This window comes from Sturnus vulgaris, chromosome 8 (genome assembly GCF_052056855.1).
Source record: "Sturnus vulgaris isolate bStuVul1 chromosome 8, bStuVul1.hap1, whole genome shotgun sequence".
Taxonomy (NCBI): domain Eukaryota; kingdom Metazoa; phylum Chordata; class Aves; order Passeriformes; family Sturnidae; genus Sturnus; species Sturnus vulgaris.
Window position 1 is genome coordinate 25,468,328 of NC_142250.1, and position 17,794 is coordinate 25,486,121.

At 41.1% G+C, this 17,794-nt stretch overlaps 2 protein-coding genes across 4 annotated transcripts in view; both read right to left on the bottom strand.

Moving 5' to 3' along the window:
* SEMA4G (semaphorin 4G) overlaps positions 1-4,310 on the bottom strand; it is a 28,932-nt gene extending 24,622 nt beyond the window's left edge. For both annotated transcript variants that reach the window (XM_088169262.1, XM_014883799.2), the window contains exon 1: positions 4,200-4,310. The gene's annotated coding sequence lies outside the window, so the exon portion shown is untranslated. The remainder of the gene's footprint in view (positions 1-4,199) is intronic.
* Positions 4,311-6,914: 2,604 nt separating this feature from the next.
* SLF2 (SMC5/6 complex localization factor 2) overlaps positions 6,915-17,794 on the bottom strand; it is a 29,526-nt gene continuing 18,646 nt past the window's right edge. Inside the window, exons 11-20 of one of the 2 annotated variants that reach the window (XM_088169259.1) lie at positions 17,599-17,740; positions 17,065-17,164; positions 16,299-16,475; positions 15,640-15,737; positions 14,899-14,986; positions 14,282-14,404; positions 13,385-13,462; positions 11,711-11,797; positions 10,233-10,301; positions 6,915-9,082 (exon numbers count right to left, since the gene is read on the bottom strand). In XM_088169259.1, the coding sequence (XP_088025385.1) occupies positions 9,047-9,082; positions 10,233-10,301; positions 11,711-11,797; positions 13,385-13,462; positions 14,282-14,404; positions 14,899-14,986; positions 15,640-15,737; positions 16,299-16,475; positions 17,065-17,164; positions 17,599-17,740 (998 nt within the window). In that variant the 3' untranslated portion in view covers positions 6,915-9,046. Of the gene's footprint in view, positions 9,083-10,232; positions 10,302-11,710; positions 11,798-13,384; positions 13,463-14,281; positions 14,405-14,898; positions 14,987-15,639; positions 15,738-16,298; positions 16,476-17,064; positions 17,168-17,598; positions 17,741-17,794 lie in introns of both variants that reach the window. The other variant, XM_088169258.1, reaches the window with a different exon arrangement.

The following is a 17,794-nucleotide window of genomic DNA, read 5'->3' on the forward strand; positions in this document are numbered from 1 at the left end:
GCCCAAATAACCTCTCTCCCAGCCCTGCCTCCTCCAGCCAAATGCTAGGATGACTCGTGGGCATCCTACCCCTCCTTCCCAGGCACCAAAACCCTACACTGCTGTCTCTGCCACCAAAGAAGAAACAACCCCAGCAGCGCAGTAAATAACCCCCTCACAGCAGAGCATTGGCAAGCAGAGCTGGGCACATCCATCACTCTCGCAGTTTTTCTTCAGCTCTGACACTTTGATAGGGGCGAGGGGGTGGCAAAGGAAAGTAGCTTCCAAAATTTATGAGCTAGGATTTAAAAATACAGTCTCCCAGAAGCACTGCAAAACCCAGAAATGGTGAAGGCGACCGGCTTAGAGGTTGCCTTTAGAAACGAATGCAAAAGCTGTGCCTGCCTTGGAAAAAGGGATTTGAGAGACCTGCACGTCTGATGTCACAAACCACGTCCCCAGTGGGATCATTGTGCAAGTCACAGCTCTCCGTGCCATGCATGACAAGTAAAGCGAAAGGTAGAGGTAACAAATGATGGGTTAAAATCCCTCCAGCCCAACAGTAATGTCACCTTCAGTGCAGACAGGATTTGAACTGTCACCTTCAATCTCCCAGAGTTTCTCCTCTACATCCCTGACCTTCCACTGGTACATGCATAGCCAGCCTTCCAGCCCTTTTGGAAACAGATCTCCTTTATGCAAAGAAAAGAGCTTGTAGCTGAAAATTTAGCCGAAAACATCTCTGCCACAGGGAATCACGTATCAAATAATAAAGCCAAATGAATGTCAGGAAGAGCAACCACAATATTGGAGTCCTTGGTCTTTACAGATGGACTGTCCCTCAGCAGGGTGCTGCAGAATGAACAGCTGAAAAACGTTACCCAGTCATTAAAAACATCTAAAAGTAATTTAGCCTGAGTGACAATGATGCTCAAAGCAAGTTGTTTGTCTGCAGAGATGAAATGAGCTATTTCAAGCTTGCTTTTTGTGGTAGTTTTCTGTTAAAGGCAGAAAGAACTGAAAAACGCTGAGCTGACAGCCTTGCCAGCAGAGCTCTGGTGCTGTGGGGAGCATCACCATGAGCTGCTCTGATCCCCCCTGCCATCCCTCCCCCATATTCCCTGGAAGGATGCTCAGAATGGTCCAGGAAGATGGTCCCCGGGGCCACCACAGCATTTCTGCTGCATTACGGTGCCATTTAGGATGATGGTTTTGCTATGGAAACGTCTCCCTCCTAACAACAGATCTGTCAGCACGTGTCCCAAAAGCAGGCCAGCATTCATTACGTGGTAATTTTTGCTTCCCTGTGATGGAGGCCAGGGACATATCCTGCCCATGCTTTTCTTTAAAAACAATCAAACAAACAAACAAACAAACAAACAGACAGACAGACACCCCAAAATCCCCTGCAAAACAACAAACCCCCCCCAAAACCATGCAACGCTAATATCTAGGTTCACCCATCAGCCCAGGGTTCCTCCGAAATCTCCTTGTAAGCATATTTTTGGTGGGCTCTTTGGGCAGAGAGAGCATTTCAAATGCCCAGTGTTAAATATTTCAGGTGAAACATAACTCTTCTAAGTGCAGCCAGCCTTACTCTGAAGCTCAAATTCAGCGAAATTTCCCAGCAGCCTTCAGGAATTGATTTGCTTCTTACTGGTACCTTCTCTCTGTGCTGTTCAACTGAGTTAATGTATTCCAAAACCTGATTTTTTTTCCCTCCCCCTACATAATCAGATTTTTGGAGGCTGCAGTGAGATGCCTTACAAGCAGTTTTTGTCCTTAGGTGTTTTCTGAGAGGGCTGCATCCATCACATCCTGGTGCTTTAGCACATATCCCTACAAACGGTTCATTCGAGAGTCAGCTGAATTCCCTTGATTCATGTTCCTGCATATCCATACAGCTAATTTACCTTTATTAAAAGGAAAAAAAAAAAAAAAAAAAAAAAAAGGAAAGAAGAGGAGCTATTAAGGACAGTGTCAAGGCCAGCAGAGCGAGTGCTGGAGGGCTGGGTTAATGAGCTGCGTGGCTGCTGCTGTCCAAGTGCCCAGGCTGGCTGGAGCCAGGAGCTGCTGCCCCAGCAGGGCTGACTCAGTCCCTCACTGGACAGACACAGGCTGCAGGGCCCTGCACCCCCTTTTGGAGCACTCCCTATGCTTTGGGCTCCATGGTTAACCTCACTTGCTTCAACCTCCTCCCTGGTATTTTCCAGAGGAGGGGCCCTGCATGCGTTCAGTTTGGGCCAAGGTCCCTGCCCAGCCCAAGCTGCATCCCTGTGCTCTGGGCAGAAGGTGAAACACGAATATGGATAAAAGGATTTGCCCTCACGTCTCCCAGGAACTGTTCAGTCAAGTGGGCTGGACAAGCGTGCTGCCACCCTGCTGCCTGTGCCAGCAAGGTCACTGAGCTGTGCCCTGGCAAGGACACTTCCGAGGAGAGGGAGTAGGGATTGCAGATGCTCATCATGATCGTTTATTCTTGTCATTTCTGACCCTCAGGGTAGGAAGAACATCAGAGCACTGCAGGCACAAAACAACAAGCTTTGTAGGTCATATCAGTGTGTAAAGTACCATTAGGAACCACAGCACGAAGCATGAATAATACTTCCTTTATTCCATCATATACCTCAACGCCCTTTAAATAAATGCAAATGGTTTTTTGTGGATGAGGTTTGTACGAGATGCCTGCTTGAGGACTCAGGGCTGAAATGGAGCTGGAACAGTAATTTTGCTCTCTCCCCTGACAAGTCAGTGTCTGCAGCACTATCTGATAGGCTTAGTGACAGCCCAAGCCAACCCAGGCAAAAGAGACAGGAGAATGCTGTAAATCTTCCTCGCAGAGATTTATGCTCTGCCCATTAAACCAGAACCGCAAAACACATGTCCTTCCATGCTACTCTCCTCTCTCTGAAGGACACCAAGGCAGGAAAAAACTTTGAAGGACTCCAAGCCTGAAAAGAGACCTTCAAGAGCCCACCACATCGTTTCTGAAAAGCCATCAACAGTCTGCCTCGATGGCTTAAATCCTAAAATCCTTTCAGCAAATTATGACCTCGATTGCTAAAAATGATCAGATAACGCAAAGGCAGAGAGAGATGCACAGTGAGTCATCGCCCCCCAAGCACTTGAACTCCCTTTGGTCTCAGCCGGAGTAGGGTGAGGTTGCCCCCAAGAGGCAAATCTGACACAGCAAGTAGAGAGGGAAAATGCTAAATTTTGCTCTAGAGGCACCGCATAGGAAGGATTTTTTTTTAAAAAATCTCCTCGTCTGCTCTTACTTGTACTCCTCCCTAGCTGCAAACGTCTATGGATGGGGTGGGAGGGGAGAGGAAGGAGGTCAGCTCTGGCATGTGGTTGGCTGTGTTCTGCTGGAGTTCCTGAACCACACAACTCGTTTTCCTAGTCTCACTCACAGGGTCATTAGAAAGATCAAAAAATGTCACTGAGTTTTCTTTAGCCAAATGAAACATTTGATCCCATATACTTCACTAGGCTCCTACAGAGCAAGGGCTGGCACCACCTTCAACAGCAACTTCTGTCTCAGGCGTGGATGGAGAGACACAATGGTGGACACGACGGACAGCTTGGAAACTGAGATGACATGAAATCCCTCAGCTGTTCGCATAGAGCATACAGGCAGTAACACCACACTGGACCAAATCCTAGCACCTTGCAGGGGGTGAAGGAACAGCACTGACATCTGGGATATCTCCCCAGCACATGCTCCACCCTCCAGGGATCAGCAGCCTGAAGCTTTCTCAGCCACGGAGAACCGCTTTCATTTCACAGACCCCCTCTGCATTTTTCTGCCATAAAACGCTCTTTGAGCCTCTAAGCTTTTAGCATCCACAACATCCTGAGGCAAGCAGATCCCCAGCTCCTGTCTCCTTTTGTTTGCTTTGAGCTTTTCTGCTAATAAAAGAACTATAGAGTCTGAAGTCATATTACAGAGCGCTATTGAATGGCTTCTCCTTATTTGCCCTTTTTCAGGCCATTTGATTGTTGAGCTCTCCATCTTACTTTCCAACATTACAACTATTTCAGAGCAACGCAGCCGACTTAGGGCCACTGCAATTTATTCCTGTCCTTTACACATACACAGAGACTCCCTTACAAAAGGCTAAACCTGTGACATAACCACAGATTTAACCATTCCTGCAGCCGCTTTTCAAGAGGACACAGTTTAAACACCCAAGCTGAGATGCACCCAGGGTACTCACAGCTCCTGCACCGGACTCCTCGTGGGTCCCCCCTGTCCTGCTCAGCCGGAGAACATTCCTGCATCCCCAGCACGAGCCCCTGCTGCAGCACCTCAGCTCGCTGTCAGCTCCAAACTGGAAGCGTCATCTCCAAAATTACTGTTGCGCTGGCTCCTGCCAGACTCTTAATTAGAGGAAGGCTGACACAGTTTCTCAGCAAACGGCGTTCACATACTGCGGGAAAAAACAGAATGAGGGCAAGAGGAAAAATGGGCTAATCACAGAAAATCAACTGGAGGGAAAACACATTGCGCTATGCAACCCTACCATAACAATGCCGGAGCACAAAATTCTGGGGGGAAAAAATGGGTTAGCACACAGGGGAGGCAGGCAGCGCTTCACAAAGGTGTAGGAGAGCTGATATGCAGTGCAGCATCTCAGCATCCTCACCTGGCAGGCCTCTCCCCACAGCCTGGTTCGGGCAAAGGGGATATGCTCAGTTTCCAGCATGCAGATCAATGTGTCTGAGAGCCTGAACGATGCTGTCTGTGGAGCCCATGGCTGCTCTGCATGATTTATGCTGCCTTTATAAAAGCCTGCAGTGTGAATAAAGCATGAAACTGAATGCCTTGCCCCCCTCTCCCCACCGCTGCCCCTGGCAGCTCGAAGCTATTGTTTCTATTTCAGCTGCGGCCTGGCGGTCAGTCCAGGGAGGAAAGGGATGCTCCGCTCCTGCATCTGCTCCAGAGCCAGGAGTTTCACCAAGCCTCGGGAGAAGAGAGCCTGAAAGCCGGAGGCAAAGCCCCGGAGCCTGCATGCCAAGCCCCAGCTCACCGCGCTCGGGTGAAGGACTCTAGCACAAAAACACAAATTACACAAAACCAGCACAAATCCATTTACCCTTGCTGCTTCTCTCTGCGAGAGGGAAGGAGCATCGCTCGCCCGGCTTCAGGCAGCTTCAGCCGTAAATGCAAACCCAAAAGGAAGCACTGGGACAAGAGTGTGTGAAAATGGCCCCTTTATCCACCCCTACACACCATACGGGCCAAACCTGCCTTGAAAAGCTTTAGGTTTCCCCCCAGGCTGATGGCAAAGGCGCTTTGATGACAATGAAGGGAACAATTCCAGTGGAGCTTCCATCCCCTCCTCTGTGACCTCCCTGCAGGGAACTGGGAGGTGGCAGGAAAGCTGAAGGAGGTGAAACATTAGCAGCAGCTCACCACGCAGAGACAAGGGAGGCATTCAAAAAGTACAATGTAAAACAATGTAAAAGCAGCCTGAAAGTATAGGACTGGCTTTCTCCAAAGAGATCAAAATATCAAGATGGGAAGACACGAATGTTCTTCTTCTCTCACCACCCAGCCTCGCTTTTGATACCAGATAAAATACTCCCTTTCGAATTCCTGACTGCAAAAACGAGGAAGTGCTGGCTGAAAAAAGCATCATCAGGCAGAACTAAAAGCCTCTCCACAAAGAGAAGCCCTTCAAGGAATTAACTTTTCCTAGGATCCCTCCCACCAGCAGCCCACGCCATTCCCCAGCACTGAAAGCCCTTTTCAACAAGTGATAAGAAGGGGCCCTGCCAGTAAAGCTGGCAAAATATCCACAAGGCAAAACATTAAGGTATTTCACGGCCTGGGGGGAATATGGGGAAAAGGCATTTAAAAGAATTCTGATAAGTTAAACCACAAGGAAAATAAGCTAAATCCACTAATGATTGTCTGACCTCTGGGCAGCTCCTTTGGAGCTCCTCAGGCTCCTGGAAGATCAAACCTCTTCCCTGCTCAAAGTCAACTTGTCCAAGGAACTTTTCTCTCTTTCTGGATGCAGAAAGAAGCACTAATATGCCAGTGGAAAGAGTTGCCCCTCTGGCAGAAGGCAGTGTTTCCCACTGGGGACCTTTGGGCAAGAAGTAGTTTTCCAAAAGCTCACAAATCCAAGAAACAAGACCCCAGAAAAAGTAGGAGGGTCATCTCCAGCAGAAACCTTTCTGATTTGCCCTTCTCAGTAAAACGAAAAGTCACACAACCACCACAAAACAGTGGAAGACGAACCAACAAAAAACCAAACCACAAAGCCCAAGCCAGAGATACAGACCCGTGTTTAGTACTGTAGATCCAGTGTTCCTGCTAGTGACAGGGTGAGCAGAGGAACTCGACTACCTGTAAGGACTTGACTGAATCTCCACAGCAGCACAGTCTCTGTTGCAGTCCCTGTGCCCAAACATTGGCCCCCAGGCACCCAGGACTGGCGCTGGACAGCGCTGAGCACAGACACCTCTAATGGAGACAGATCTGGCTTTCTATGCTCAGAAAACCAGCACTGCAGCATCCATCCTTCAGTATTAAAAGTCTTTTTCCTCACTGAAATCCTACCTCTAAAATGCCTTTGCAGCAACCTAACCAGATGCTCCACCAATATTAACAACACACTTCAGGTGTTCCAGTCATCTGCTTTTCTCAAAGACATCCTCAACTAAATCAGCAGCTCTGGGGACTTCAGAGAGCTCCTGAAGCTGCTGCATCAATGAAGTGTCCTACTGACCTTCAACCAGACCTACCTGCAAGTCATTAATCACTTCTGAAATCCCCATCCATTACCAAGTTCCACAACAGGAACAGTGAGAATAGAAGATGGACAAATAATTTCATTGCCAGGTTTCTCCAACTTTAAAACCAGAAGTGTTTGGGAAAAAAAAAAAAGAAAAAAAGAAAAAAAAGGCAAGGAGCTACAAACTTGTATTTCATGACCAGACTTTAATTTTTCTGTTATTACTGAAATAAAGTGCACCTACTTCCACATGAAATGTGATAATTGGGCTCCTAATATAGCAAACATAGTATCAAAAGATAGATCTCAGTGCAAAATGCTTCTCTGAAGACATCCAAAGCAGTTAAGACTTTTAGTGTGCAAAACAACCTTTTCCAATGCATGTATGTCCTGGCTGAGGGACAGCAAATGAGTTGGCAAAACACAAGGGCAGCAGGTTTGCTATTTCACTGCCAGGACCTTCTTGTAAAGATCCTGTAGCAAAGCTTGGGAATCATCTCTGTAAGGAATCTGATGAGCACCAATTTAACCCACATCTAGACTTCAGCATCTGAGGAATTACTCCTCAGCTACAAAACAGATGGAAAAGAAGTCCAGACCAAGCAGGAGTGGGGGAATGAGGGAAAGGTGCTAGAACAGGCATTAAGCATGAAAACAAAGGACTGGCTGAGCTGAGAATCATTTCAAGACTGTATCCATCTATAATGAGCCAAACAGCTGTGAACACAAGAATTGTAACATGTGCCATAAGAATAAAATAGGACCTGCAGCCTTTTTCTTTTTTTGTAAAAGACAGCCCATTTTGTCCAGGGACATTTAACTAGAAAGGAGTGTCTGGTTTTATTTTTCCATTGTTCTTTTAAATGAAAGTAAATATCAAAGTGGCTATTTTGTGTGGAAAAATCCTCAGCAGTTTCAACATGCTTTGAACTGCAGTACAAATTCATCTAAACCCCTCCCCTTTTCTTGTTCAAAATATACAGGCCAGTAATGTCACCTTTACAGTAAGAAAATATATACACATTAAATACAGTAAACATTCAGCATTTTTTACCTTTATACAATTAGTGAAAAAAATTAAAAACATTAATAAAATTACATACAATATATTCAACAGAGTAAACAAGTGTTACAAGAGGGAAGGTAGATAAGCTATCAAAGAGCAAAAGATGACATTGACATAACAATGTAACACTTGAAAAGAAATAAAACTGTTTAGTATGAATTTTCAAATCTAATAGATTTCCTCTAAGATGTGTGTCCATTCTAGAGCAGTTCCTTTATATGTAATATACATAATTAAATATGAAGGTTTTGTGGTTGGCAGGTTTTTTAAGCCTTATTTTACATTCTTATCATAGAGAATTTAATACAAGACAAGGTAATCTACAAGAATTAAAACAGTATTATAAAACACACATGTTGATGTTATTAAAAATCTCACTTATTATGGGAATCCCCAATGGTGCTTCTACTCAATACATTAACTTTTTCTTCCTATATACACTCATCCTACAGACAAACCACAGTGTAATATTTAAGTGATAGCATTTGTACAGAGAGCACAAAAGGAGATCACACCTTCCTCTGATTATTTCATAAACAGCTCCTGGAGCTTTGGGAACATATTGTGTGTGCAGCAGGACTTCACACCAAGGAATTCAGTCATCATATGGCTTTCAGAGTCTTTGCAAAGGTGAGCCAAATGCTGTTCTCTAATCACTGAGATGATATTGTATTCTCCATTTAAAGAAGGTGCAACTTCTGTATTTTGTATTTTTAAGAGACACTGGATGTTCATACCAATTCTGCTTTGCAGATTACCATGATTCAGCCTCCATCTGAACCACTTCCTCACCTGCTCACAACAGGGGAGGTCTAACACTCCTTCTGAGCTCGCATTTCATGTCACAGGGCAGTTCCTTCCCAGCCAACCTGAAACAATGCTTGCAGGTATGCACTGGCAAGAAAATAAATATGCACTGTTTTCAAAGAGGTCTTGTGATTAACAAGGGAAACAAGAAAACTTCTCTCAGTTTTCAACACGGTAAAATATTTCTAGCCAGTTCTCATAGGGCTACAGGAATAGTTGGGGTTTTTTTTCAGTTTATCCATTTCAAATTTTCAAAAGTAGAGCACTTGTAGTAAAAAGCAATGTTAGTCAAATCAGATTCTCATGTGTCTAGTGCTTGTCTGAATTAAGCTCAAGTTCTAACTCAGATGACTGAATTCTTCTATTCCAAACAAGGTGAAGCTCCATTCATTCTACATCCTCCTTGATTTCAGTTTCTGTTACTTTCCCTTAACTAGGCAAGATGTCATGAATCTGGCTCCCAGAAGTCATGCAGTTTTCCCTAAAGAATAAAAACAAATTAGAATACAAGTCAGAAACCCAGTGTCAGAAGAAATTATTGGAGTAGGCAAATGCTTAGCTTGGGAGCACCACAATGTGCTGGGAAAAGTCCCTGGAATTTTATTCTAAACATTTGCCAGTTTCCCCTATGTGAATCAACCCCAAACATCTCTGATAAAAACAATGAAAGAGCCACCTCATTATCAACTTTCATTAATTGCTAAGTAGATTCTGCAGCCATGTGTTACATGTCACTCCTTGTGCTAGAACATGAAATATCACACACACTACACACAACTTGTTTCCCCACATTGTTGGGAACAATTAATAGTCTTTACAAATGATTAATTATGCAGTTTTTAATTGCAATCAATACTAGGCATATATAATTTAAATTTTAAGTAAACGATACTTTGCATTACTGGAAAGCTAAGCTTTTCCAAGAGAGATAGCTTTATGTTCCAAGACAGGAGACTCAGACAGTTGGTCTGATCACATTACAACAGAATCCTTACAAGCCAAGGCTGGTAGAAACTGCTCTGAACTTTGAGTATCAGAAGAAATTATCCCTCTATTCTACCAAGGTCAGCTAGGTGTCACAAAGGCAAATATTATGATAATATAATTTAAAAAAAATACTTATCATGGCATTGTTTACCACTGTGTACTTTTACAAACATGAGAAGCTTTGCCTAATCGTGGCATGAAATTTGATACTTTTAAAAGGGGAGAAGTTGAGAGCCCTTAAATATATGTGAATAAAGCCCTGGATTCAAGTCTCAAAGCCACGAAGTGCCAGACCACAGCAGGATGTGCCTCACTGCATTCCTACCCCAATGTCCTCTTGGAAGCATCTGCTAATAGCTGTAATCAGAGACAGGCCCTGTGACTCGACTCAGGACTGGGGTTTCAGTGCGTTACACACACCTTTATAAAAAACAGTGCTTGTAACAACAGAGAGGAGATCCTGCTTCTATTGAAGCAAGCAAAGTAAGAATTTTAATTCAAATCCCTTCTAACACATCTAAGTGTATTCGACAGCCATGCCATTTACATAGAAAAATAAAATCTCTTGAGAAGAATATGCCATTTTCAAGTGCTAAAAAATGAGTTAAATGCACCCTGCAATGTGGGAAGAGAGAAAACAGTACCTGAGTAAGCCGAGTGGTTTGTATCACGTCCTGCCATTTCCCATATATCCTAGCAGCCAAGCCTTTTACCTGCAAATTCACACTGATTAATTTAGCCATTTATGTTAAAAAAGACAAAATAATACCCTGTGTTCCCCCTCACAGCTTCAAACTAAAAAAAAAAAAAAAGAAAAAAAAAACAGTTAACCCAACATACAAGGGTTACCAGAAAGGAAAAATTTTATTGCTATGAAGTATCATCACCTCAACTTCAGATCCCTGTAACTCGTGACTCTGAATGTAAAGTCATGCACTCCACAAACACATTAGAGGCACATGACTCCTCAGGTTAAATGTTTGGAATCACCATGCAAACCTCTGGCCTCCAAACACCACCTCATCCCCGGGAAATGAGGTTTGTCACACAGGTCTGATTGTACCTAGAACAGGTGCAACTGCAGCCACAACAGCCAACAATGCAGCACTGGCTGCTTCTGAAACAAACTCCTTGTACATAAAACTCTGCTTTTTCATAACCAATCACAAGCAGGTGTTTAATCCAAACCATTCATACTGAGATTTGCTTCATATGCTGTGTTAAGACCCAGCACAGTGGCATCCTCTAGAAGTTACTGCAGTATTACACAAATGAAGCAATGGAGAAAACCAGAGCAAAATTTTCCCCTCTCAGTGCAAAGGCAAATAGAAACAGAAGTGAAAACAACCAGAGATGCAACACTCCAACGTAAGAGTAATTAACTTATTAAAAGGATTCATGCTCCACTAATCTGAATAGGAAAAGAAGAATGTTTTTGAGATGTTAGGAAGCACACAACTGCAAGTGTCTGATTTAAAGCTGAAGAAGCCAAGGCTTTTCAAAGCTAGGGCTGGTCACTTTATCACTGAGCTGACTTGGTTTGTTACAACAGCATGCAAAGCATGAAGGTCACAAAATTAGGACAACCAGTAGTAAGGCTCACAAGACAAAGCAAACAAAAGGCAGTTGTCCAAGCTTGATGATACCTCACATACACAGTTGGTTTAAATCCAAAGCATTTTTAATCAATTCTTTCATTTGAAAAATAAAATGGAGACTCGTGCAAGACAGGCAACTTTTTCAGTCCTCTGTATCTTGCCCTGCAGGATTGTAAGGCCCTGCTCTTACAATTGGAGTCAGCTACCAGTGACTGCCACAAGGAGAAACAGCAACTCTGTGGGCTTAAACGTGGAGATGCCTGGCCAAAGGGAAGATCAGTCACATTTTAGAGCTGTTAGGAGTCCCACTGTTAGCATAAAGAGAATTTTCAGTGAATTAAAATGGGCATGTATTTACCCCCATGCAAAGACAGGTTGCAGACAGAAAAAACGAGAAAAAACTCCCTAGCCCTTGAGGAACTCTTAGAATTTCCAGAGCTGAGACAAGGGAAGAACATGCATCACAAACGCTAAAAACCACCCCAAAACCAAACCAAACCAAACCATCAAGTTTTGCATCTTACCTTAGACCGATAAAACATTCTTGCATCTTCCCTAATATCACCCTTTACATGCTTGTCTAAGGCACGGCAAAGCTTCAGTATGTGTTGCTAAATAAAGACAAAAGTGTACAGCTATTAAACCTGCCCTGTCAAAACTACAGACTTTATTCAACTATTATATCAATTTAAAAATTACGTGCTTCAGTTTGAATTTTTCTCCGAAATACACAGTTTAGAAAGGGAAAAGAAAGAAAACGAGGATCACATCTCAAGATCCTCTGTCTGTTGCTGGCATGTTTCTGGTAAACCAGGTCTATGAGTTGTTAAAAGCAGCTCCAAAGTATAGAAGAGCTATACAACACAAATTCTAAAGTTCTTATTAATTAGCTAGCAAATCCTTTCTGCCCCCAAAACGCCAAACAGTGCAGTGCCATTCACATCTTTTATCAGCAAAAAAAGTTCTGAAGTTACAATAGCTGAAAATAACCTTTTCAGTAATGATGACTCAGGTAATTTCTTTTGTAGGAATTGGCTGAGCAGGTAAAATATATCCAAGGTTTTATGCGCTGATCTTTTATTTTCTCTAAATTTCTGATTACTTTAATAAGGCAGTTTTGCACTTCATGATCTCCTGATAATGATTCCCAAGGTCTTTCACATGCTGTTAATTTCTTCGTAAAATTCCTGTTTTCAATCTCTCACTGATCAGCTGCCAAGAGGCTCCGCTCTGCAGAACAGGTGAGACATGCTGAAATTCTATTTATAAACATTTGCCAGTGTCTCAATGCCACCACAATTTATCCCCTCTAACTGGAAGAGGGGCAGAAATAAAATGGTTAAGACTGATTTTACACAAGTCTAGCCTGCACAATATTCAGCCACATCCCTCTTGCCACTTGATGGCTAACAGGTCAGTGAATAATAAAATCTTCCTTTGTTAAGAAACTGAGATATTAAAGAAACATTTGAAAATATCAAGTTCTCCACAAATCTAAGTAATATACTGAGACACTTCAGCATCCAAATGTAGCCAAACATTATTATGTCTCTCAAACAGTTCCTATAACAGATTTCTTAAAAGCCAGGAGTGATTAAACTGGGCAGAAGGTTTACAGAAACACTTTGCAGCAAGCAACTCCCAGCAAATGATCACAGAAATGTGAACAGAAATACTGAAAAAGGCTAAGCAGAAAGTATTACTTAGCAGATGTTCATATTACATGGCACAAAGGAACTACCACTACAGAGAAGAGCTACACTCCTTGCTTTCACTTGCTGCACGCCAGTGAAACTGAAACGTGCTTGAAAATATTTTACCGGATATTTTTAAAGCGGTTTTCTCCTAGGCTGAAAAATTCCAATCCTATTTCCGAAGTTGATAGAATAATTTGACTTAGAATTTCTGTGTTAAGTTTATCTCCAGATACTTTCTGAGAAAGATTAACACAACAAATGCCTGCTCTTTCACAGACTTATGTTTGGAGGTAGCTTCATTCACAGAAACACAGAAGAGTTTTCTCTGCAGTAAACACATGGAAGTTCTTCTGCATTTACCTTGCCCAAAACAAAAGTTTCCCCCAGTGCTATTATACACTGGTGATGTTTCATCACATGATAGCTCTTACCAAAACAGACTAAATGTGCATGATAAACAATATTTTAAAATCTAAAGGTCTAGCCACTAAATTTACTTACCCTTTGACTAGAATTTACAACATCAAGGAAACTGGCTTCACTGACTAGATGAAGTAGGACATAGATTAGGTAGTACACCTGGGGAGAAATCAAAAGAGCTTTAGCAGTCAAAGCACCATTATAACTCTTCACATCTGGAACCAGAACCATCTCTGCTTTCTGGAATGAATCCTCCAACAGCCAGGCCAATAGACAAGTATATCAACATATCTGCCTAAATAACTAATTTGAAACACTGTATTCACATATTAGAAACATTTTAGAACATTATTATACTGTTTTAAATAACCTAAGTAACCAATAAAAATATGGTCTTAATAACTGAAAATTAAATTCAGCAATTGACTTTATTTTCCCATCATCTACCCACAGATCAAAACATTTGCTGAGAGATTCCATGATAACTACTCAAATAACCAAACCAATATTCAGTTTTTGGATGGATGGAAATACTAAATCTTTCTAACACTTGTTTGAAAGAAGAGATTAATAAAAGATTCATAAATCTTTTCCTGAAGCCTGCAGGTGAAGATTTTGCTCAGCACCCAACAGTTTTCACTGATTACATCAGAAGGGAGGGAAGATCATCCTCTGATTACAGAAGCAAAGACTCAAGTTTTCCCCATGACTCAGAAAATCTGACCATTTCCCTGTTTGCAAAATAATCCAATACAGGTTCCTCCACCACATGCTCCTTTCATTTCTCCATGACTAAAATCAAAATTAATAACATTTTAAAGATGAATAGTAACAAAACAGTGTATTTACAGTTCCACATACAGAACTGTTAAAAAATAAAAGAAACATTCCATATACAAATGGTGTAAAATATATAGTAATATATACTTTTAAAAGCTTGAAAAAAACCAAAGCAAAAAAGCACTATTGGCTATATACCTCATGTTCTAGTTCTGCATGAACTTCATCTTTATACTCCTCCTGTCCTTTTCTCATCTCTCTCATCTTCTTCAGTAGATAAGAAGGTTTCATACACACCAGAAAGCGATGCAGAAGAAACATCTACAGATACAAACATTAACAAATTGGACTGATTTACTAACAACAGAAAATTGGAAACTGGGTGCCACTAGAATATTAGTTTTCCATTGAAACAAGAAGAGAAAAGGAGTTTTTAATTAAAAAGGAAGTTTTCATGCTTTGAGTAATTTTTGACTATTCACAGACTTTAGTGTTTGTATACTTCCTCAATAAAAGGCCAAACCTATGAAAAGTGTGTCTCCACATGATTACAAAAGGAAGAGACAAAGAAGCGTAGATCTCTTTTCTATGCCTAAAATTAACGTTTAGGCATATAAAGAAGCACAAGCTGCAGAACATGCAGATTACACATGTGCAAAAACACTTAATACTAATCTAAGTAGAAAATTATTAACTGGTCATTTGGCAAGGGTCTTGAAAACAAGCTTACAATATTAAAACATTAAACACAAGCATACAATATATATGTTATCTAAACTTCCAAATTCTACAAAGACAACACATGTCAGCTGTACCTGTTCGTCACTGTCATTAGGTATTTCCACATGCCTTTTATGAAGAAATTTTGCAATTATCACTAGGCTAAGCCGTCTTTTTACTTCCCTGAAAAACAATTTTAAAATTATTTCCCATAGAATTTCTCAAACCATCAGTTTCTACAAAGTACGTGAGGCTATGCATGTCTTCCCTAGATATAAACTTGCTTGCAACTATTAAACTGGATTTTCTGAATATAGGTGCTATATAAACCAGTAAGTAGGCTAGTAAAACAGAAGTACCCCAATCTCATTGCAGCTCAGCTTCTGCACAAGTAAACAATGCTAGATACTGGTCTCCAAGCCTGAAGTTAATGACCCAACTAATTCTGCTTGCACAGTTACTTTATAATTTACTAATTACAAAGACACAGAATTCAGAATGATGCTTAGAAGCAGACATGAATTACCCAAAGAAAATTTAAATTTTGGTCACTCATGCAAGAATTAGAGTGATGGATATCAGAACCTGAAGCTAAGCCTTTCTTTGTTACAGGGTACCAAGAATCCACAGCCCAGAAACTGCATAAAAGATTTAACAACCCTTTCTCACAGCAGAGGTGATCAGAAAGCTATACATGCACACACATCTGTAACATATATATGAGAAAACATATCCTTTTTTTCTGTCATGTAATAAATATTGCATTTTTCTGACTTGAAGCTTAGACAAATAAACCAGCTGTTCACGATCCCACGTATTTCTGACAGTGTCATTACCGTCCACGTGCAGTCAAGCTGGGCACAAGCTGAACAAGCCACAAGAGGTTATGGTGATTACTGGAGAGTTCACTCACTGCCAGGCACAGCTCAGGCATCTTTAAAAGAACAACAAAACATCCTGAAACTGAAGAATGGCTGATTGCTTTATTTGCAAAGGAGCACACATCTACTCCCTGGAAACACAGGCAGCATAAGTGATAAAGGAACTGATCTAACAAGAGATGACGGACATAAAAAAATTTCCGTGCTGCACCAAGAGGTGAGTCTGCTAAATACAATTTAAAGTAGGGTAGTTGAGATCAGAATGTTTTTAATGACATCTTACCAGCATAGTGCAATAATTTCTTAATTCTTTCAGATTGCCATTTTAAACATACAGGTATTTTAGCACACATAATCCTAAAATAAACTCTTCTTAGAAGAGGACAGGCAACTCAATGACATGCAATAAAAATCCTCCCAGTATACCCACCCACTTCCTAAATCTCACACAAACACAAAGCTTTGGAGTTTTTCATATTATTATATGTACTATTACTGAAAATTCTGTATTACATTTTCAGCCAGTACTTTTCTGATATGTCAAAAAAGAAAAAAACATTCAAAACAGAAGTTGCAGTTTTCACAAATCTAGTACAATAAATTTATGAAGTTACCTTTGTATCCCAGTCTTTTATACTCATCAGAAGCTTTACAAAAAGGCACTGAAAGTCTACCACAAAATGTCGTTTTAACTGTTTCTCCAAGCTTATTTTAAATAGCAGCACAAGCAGCAGCCATATTTCTTGGTCAGTATATCCATCGTGAATTACTGATGTACAGAAAACTAGAAACTTTAAAAGAAATACAGAGCATTAGACTATGGAATTGTTTCAGTTTATTTTGAAGCATGATGAGAACTTTCCCACACTCACATTAAAATGTACCTCAAGTGATGTATTGTTTTGGCAACACTTGTGCACTAACATGTCCCCATCTCCCAGTAACAGCACTCTTTTTTTAATACCTGCTGGAGACTCATTTTTTTAAGCAATGGCAATATTCTCTAGACACTACTGGAGCAAGAAAGATCTTTCTTTACTATATAGATAATCCTCCTTTAATTGAAGGAAAGGCCAATAGATTTTCTAAATAGTAATACTGAAAACTATTTTCTTCTATGTGAGGGAATCAACATGCTCTATAAAGTGCCAAAGCAGTAAAAGGAAGGCAGCAAACTCTGCAGTTGTGAGTGAAGCCAATGGAAGTCAAGAAACTGAAATTGCAAAATGCTTGCAATAAACTCTGCTGAATCTGAAGTCTCAGGGTAACCTCTACTCAAACACATGCTCAGGACTAGATTGCAAACCTTCTTCTTCCTCCCAAAAGAAAACACACACAAAAAAAGAAACCCAACCCACAAAAACCTTGGAGTTTTCTCACCTTAATCACATTAATTAAATTGTTTTCAAGTAGACTGGGGAACACTGGACTGGCCACATCTCCTCTTGGCCGTTGTTGACTCATTGTTTCTTGCACCTGACTTCTAACAGAAGAAAAAATCTGAGCAAAAAATGAACAATTCAAAAGCCCACAAAGGCTTATTGACATCATAATAAAAAAAAAAAAAATCCTGCATGCATCAAAATGCCTTCAAATCAAAATAATCCTCAGTTACAGAGCATCTAACACACATATATAACTCAACTTGCAGCCAATTACTTTGCCCAGCTATTTAGCCAATACTCCTGCAAACCTTCACTAGGAAGATGCAGGACAAAGGACAATGCTCTGGTTTGCTGAATCCTTACCTAGAAGGCATTGTTTGAATTCCAGGGTTATTTATTCTAAGCCTTGAGCCAAGAACTTATAGAATATGGGAAAGGAAATAAAGAAGAACCTTCTGATTCTACATTCTAAGCACAAGAACTGCTTTCACAGGATCTAGGCAAAAAATATCAAAAGGAAAACACTTACAAAATATCATGCTCATTGAAGGGGGGTTGAAGATGTTGCAATGGAAAGAGAGATCTGAACTCAATACCCATATTGACAAAAACAGCTGATATATCAGCTATTGAAGGAATCCATGGTTTAAACTGTTGATCATTGATGGAAGCTACAAATAAAAGACATGGAATGGATTAGTTTAAATTTAGTTCTTTGCATTAGT